The sequence below is a fragment of the Sinocyclocheilus anshuiensis genome, unplaced genomic scaffold (assembly GCF_001515605.1).
Source record: "Sinocyclocheilus anshuiensis isolate Anshui unplaced genomic scaffold, SAMN03320099.WGS_v1.1 scaffold1170, whole genome shotgun sequence".
NCBI lineage: Eukaryota > Metazoa > Chordata > Actinopteri > Cypriniformes > Cyprinidae > Sinocyclocheilus > Sinocyclocheilus anshuiensis.
In genome coordinates, this window is record NW_015538055.1 from 3156863 (window position 1) to 3162773 (window position 5911).

General features: G+C 40.1%; 1 protein-coding gene across 1 annotated transcript; it reads right to left on the reverse strand.

Annotated features, from left to right (window-relative positions):
- Nucleotides 1-255: 255 nt before the first annotated feature.
- On the reverse strand, nt 256-1517 carry LOC107683374 (RING finger protein 225-like). The gene has a single exon (XM_016479423.1). The coding sequence runs from the start codon at nt 1459-1461 to the stop codon at nt 541-543; it is 921 nt and encodes a 306-aa protein (XP_016334909.1). The 5' UTR covers nt 1462-1517; the 3' UTR covers nt 256-540.
- Between the last annotated feature and the right edge of the window lie 4394 nt (nt 1518-5911).

Genomic DNA, 5911 nt, shown 5'->3' on the forward strand with positions numbered 1-5911 from the left:
GTTGCCATGTACATTTTTAGACTGAGGTGATTTGCATTGGCGAGCTGTCACATTTTTGTTAATACCAGAAACCATATAGAGAATACATGAAAATATATAATTATTCATGAAATCAAATGGCATAGTAATATTATATGATAATATTATTTAATATTATCCAGCCGTTTAAGAAATATATATATATATATATATATATATATATATATATACACATACACACACACACTTTCTTTTAATTTCCATTGATTTATAGTTTGAAAAATACAGTTTATCACTGGTCAGAATAGACATCATTGCCTCTTGTTCTTAAAGACCTTTCCAAAACATTGTCTCAGTTTGTGCAAAATACGTCCATGCTCAATAGACTTCAGTGCATCATATGTTCAAGTTTTTCCAGTTCATTCCTATCGAGTCTGTCTGAAGCATCTTACACAAAAGCAAAAAAATGCTGTGTTGTGTTCAATGCAACAGGCCCCACCAAGAATTGCTTGTTTTGCTTTGCCCGTCGTCCTTCTTGTGTGCTGTCAGTTTCCTCATCTCTCAAGGCCATGGGTTTGGAGAAGTTTGGTTCTGGAATGGTCTAATTGGTCTGGGCATAAAGGGCATCACCACAAAGGTGAAGATGCCCACCAGCATTAAAGCCACAGTGATTGCGATGATGGCTGCAACGACCGCATAATAGCACTGATTGGAATACATTATCCTTCTCATGCGACCCCTCATCCTGCTTGGCGGCCTTCCCACGTCGACCATAGTCGCCTGGCCGAGACCTTCCTCCATGACTCCAAGCGGGTTACCGCCGGCCTGCTCCTCTTTCTTCTTCAACACCGGCAGATTTAAGGTGGTCTTAATAGAGCTGTTTGGTGGCGGATTCTTGAGGACGAGTTTGCCCTTGCTGCGTTTAAAGCGCACAGAAAGCGCCCGTTGCATCTCGGCCGGAAGTTTGCGGAAGATGTCTTCGTTATTTCCCAACCGTGGTAGATCTCGGCCGTGTTGGATTTCCGTCAGCTCCCGACAGACCGGACAAGTCAACGTCTTGATCTCTGGAGAATTCACGTTGATGCGCGCCAGGCATTCCAAGCAGAACGTGTGTCCACAGGAGAGTAGCTTGGGAGCTTTGAAGACATTGTCAAAGCTGCAGAAGCACACGATGCACTCCGTGTCCTGCAGATCATCTCTGGGTTGCTCGGTCTTGTGGTGTCCAGGCTCATGGTCGCGGTCTCGCATCCTTCCCTCCTCGCTGCGACCCCGTTGTTGCCTTCCACCCTCTTTCCGGTCCCGTTCTCTACCTCGGCTACTTTGATGATGCCGGTTTTCCGCTTCATTGCTGCGGCTTCTCCTAACAGGCTTCTGTCGTTGCTCTGAAGTTCCCACGTTGAAGCTACCCTTGCTGTCAAGCTTTGGCTTGACATTGGGCCCTTTTTTGCTGCCCTTGGGTTTCTCTTTGCAGTCACTCATCATGTAGATCCAAGGGAGCAGAAGAGAAAATGGAAGTGTTGAGCAGAGAAACCTGTGAGGGAAGATGGAACAATACACTCAATCTACAATCAGTCTAGGTTACAAATACACTCCACATCATGCCGTAGAATAACCATTTTGGGTTCCCCAAAAGAAGCTTTCAATAAACGGTTCTTAAAAGAACCATTTTTAGTGTGAAGAACAATTTTGAATAATCTGAAAAATCTTTTTCTACTATAAATAACCTTTTGTTGAATGGAAACATTTCATAGATGTTAAAGGTTCTTCATGGAACCATCAATGGCAATAAAGAACCTGTCATTGAACAGTTCTTTAATGAACAACTTTTTCTTAGAGCGAAGAACATTTTAATAATCTAAAGAACCCTTTTCCACAATTAAGAAGCTTTTGTGCAATGGAAAGTTTCCATGGATGTTAACGGTCCTTCATGGAACCATAGATGCCATAGGTGTACAATCGATGGTTTTCACAACAGGCACATGATTTCATTAAGACTCTGGAACAGATTTTAACTTCTGAGACTTAAAAGTGCGGCGTGACCTTTAAGAGCTTGTGTATGTAAAGTTCCTCAATAATAAACTCGGATCACCAAAGCGTACAGCTATGTAATTCAAGGGTGGAGATTGTAAACTGAATTGTACCATTAGCAGTCAAGTGCAACGAGAACAGGAGTTTAGTCGGTCATACACTAGTGGTTATTGCTTTTTTTTCTTTTAATTCCATTATAGGCCTTGAATGACTCGGAGTTTGAACCCAGGGTCATTCTTAACCCTAAGCCTACTGCTTCATATTTGATACGCAAAGGCTTCTAAATTTTCAACATGATCAAAACTTTGCTGAAAATCCTGTTGTACAGTCTACTACATGACTTCTGTCATCTGATTATAATTTATAATTTTTATAATTTTTTATATTACAATTTATAGCAAGTAGAAGGCCTTTTAGTATAATTCTAAAAACGTTTTGCATTGAAATCTTTAGTTTTAAAAAAAATGAAGGAAAAACTTTTTTTTAGCACTATTTCAAAATAAATACTTACTAGACTGAAGCAACATATGTTTACTTGATTATCCATACATTAGTTTTAGAAAAAATCATTTTAAAATGCAAGTATGAAATATGATACATCAAGCTTACGCGGAACATTTATTTTTTTACATTATATGTTTTGCCCCCACAATAAAAACTACAAATCTTTGATCAATATTTTTTTTCTAAGACATATTATTGGGAGATATAGTTACAACTAAAAAGTTACAAAAAAAGTTACAAAGTTATCAGAATTTCATCTTACTTTTTGGCCTCATAAATATTAGCAACCGCACCAAATTGCTAATTTTTTTCCTCCTCAAGTGAGACCTATGAGCCATAAAAGCCTGACAAAAACACATATGCAAACTTTTTAAAGATTTTTTTTTAATATACTTTGTCTAAAGGTTCAGTAAACTCCTCTATTAAAAATAAATAAATAAATAAAGTAAAATTGTCTATTATTTTGTATGTCAGGCTTTACAGGGTTATAGAGTTATTTTGTTCCATGTTTTACACTGTTCGTAAGTAATCTTGGGTTAGTAATTAATACACTGTACATTTGTAAACCTCAGGCTACTGTTCTTATTTGCATGTTTATGAGGTTGATAACATTGAATGAACATGAACTGAGTGCACAACTTGTTTATCTATCTATCTATCTATCTATCTATCTATCTATCTATCTATCTATCTGTCTATCTGTCTATCTATCTATCTATCTATCTATCGCCTGGTCTATATGTACATAAAATTACAGGGGTGTCAAATCAACTCAGAATTAGTGTGAAAAACCCAAGAGTGGTTTGACCTAAACTCTAAAGTCTGACTGTACAGGAATGCAAACCAGAATATCAAGGTTTTACAACAGGTTACAGATCCCAGTTTCATTCTGTGTGCTTATGGTTAAGCTTTAATTCTATGAGTCAAGTCACAAAATGGGAATGTCTCATAGCAAACAAACACATCGTTTGAAAATGAATGATTATTGAATATGATGTTTAATATGAATAAGTAATATCTAGGTTGAATTTAGATGTTCTTGAATCAAATAGCCCGTTTTTGCATACTATAAAGGTTTTACCCACTGGCCATTTAAAACAGTCTGCTTTTATCAAAACATTCATTTTTAGGCGCATTAACTAATTGAGCACATGCAGAACAGGTTCTTTTCAAAACATATTTATGTGGGTATAATTCATATATTTTGGACTAAATGACTTCCCAAATTGAAAGCACACACCCACAGGTTTAGCACAAACCAGATAAAGTCAGTTGAGACCTGTCACTAATTATGTATACACCCTACATTTAAAGGAGAGACCGGGGCTAGTTGTCACAATGAATTTCACAGTGTAGGCTTGTTTTTGAAAGTCAAATCCTTTTAAGAACACAACGTAAAGACAAAAAATGTATTTTCCAACATTGTTTCCAAAAATATAATCAGAGAAGATATGATTCATTTAACACACCTGTAGTGGGGCATGTTGTCACATTGGAATAATAGAATTAAGCTGCCTATTAAACGTTTTTTAAACAGTAAACAAGATATGAAACATAAAAATATAAAATGTGACAATATATACATATAAAATAGCAAAAATATGATTTTGGAATTTTAGTTTGGAGGAAAGAATTCACAACAATTATTCAAATTCAATATGGTGTTTGACACCAACATACAAAACAACTACCAGAGAACATGTATTTTTTGTAATTTAACTCAAAGTTGACTCAAAATCTTTATAGTTATTTAAATAGAGCCATATGATGTCTAGCCCTGTTTTTGTACCTGCATTTGACTAATTATTATTCTACATTTGCATACTGACCATTTAAGATCTCATCTTTCAAAATGAAAAGTGATTCTTTTAAAGTTAAAAATAAAAAAAAAGTTTCTAAAAGCATGCAACTACCTATGAGCTGAAGAGTAGCTGAACCCAGATGTTCATGTGCCTCTGAAGTTCGCTTGGTTCCAGAAGCACATATTCCAGTCTAGGTGTGCATCCAACAAAGCAATGTGAAAGGTGTGCAATCCAGTCCTTTCTGCCTTCCTCAAGCCTTTCACTGTGGTTTTCATCATCCGTTAGTTAATGTAAGCGACGTGTCTCCACCTCTTCTGCATGTTTTTCTTTGTTTCTCCCTCCCTCTTTCTTTTTACCCTGTCATACCTGTTGAACTTGCTCAGGTGCTATTTGAACCAGCTTAAGTTTGAATGTGAGGAATCCACTGACTAATATACCCGTGTTTTATTTTTCCAACATCTCTGCTGATGGAGGCTTATTATGGTTTATATGGTGTTGTAAATCACTTTATACCCGTCATACCTGTACCTTTATCTTGTATTAAAAGCTGTTGTCAACACACTGTTGCCACTACTGATTCACGGTGAGAAAGAGAAACAAGACAGAAGAGCAGCATCTTGATGATTAGATAAGCCGTATGCAAAATACACATGGCTGCAATTGGGGGATCAGATTTCCATACCGGTTTTAGATTAGAAGGAAGATGTGGTGTGGTTGTTAAATGTAGTTGCATTGTTTGAACAATGCAAGGTATGAAAGCCCGTTTCCGCCATGGAATATGAATATATATTGTCACGGGGTGAATGAGAACACAGACTCGGTACTGATCGAAAGAGCCCCGGAGGGTGATTTATTGCCCACACACTGATCACACGTGCTCTGAGGAATGGTGCTCGGTGTCCGTCTCAGCGTGGTGCTCGTGGGGTGAAGTGCCGTGGTGCAGATCCCTCTCCCAGGGTGCCTTCGGAGTCTGTGAACAATCAGAAACAAGCATTAATGTCGCCTGGAGCTCCGGGGTGCCTTCCCGCCGGTGTCTCTTCTCCTGGCTTTTAAGGCCAGCGGGAACGAGCTCCAGGTGCGCCACTCATCGCGCACAGGTGTTGTGCGTCGGTGATCAGTGTGGCAGCGGCGTTTCCAGGGCGACGCTAATCTGGACTCGGGATACTCGCCACATTCCCCCCCCAGGCGTCACCCTGGTCCTGTGGGGAAACACACAACTCGTTGTGGGGGTATTACGGGGGGGGGATTTCTGGTTACCTGCCAGACCTGCCCAACCGGACCAGCCCCGGGAGAGACCGTCCGCATTCCCGTGATCGGCCCCGGCCCGATGTTGTACCTGGAAGCAGCAGAAACAGTTCGCGGGCAATGTTCTTGGCGTTGGCCGCCCGAAGTGGAATGGCTTCCGGGTACCGGGTGGCATAGTCCGGGATAACCAGGATGTGCTCATGTCCCCGGGCAGACTTCGGCAGCGGTCCCACCAGGTCCATCCCGATCCGCTCGAAGGGCACATCGATGACGGGTAGTGGAATGAGCGGGCTGGGGGTAGGACGACAAGGAGACGTCTGCTGGCAGGTGGGACAGCTGCGGCAGAACCGTTT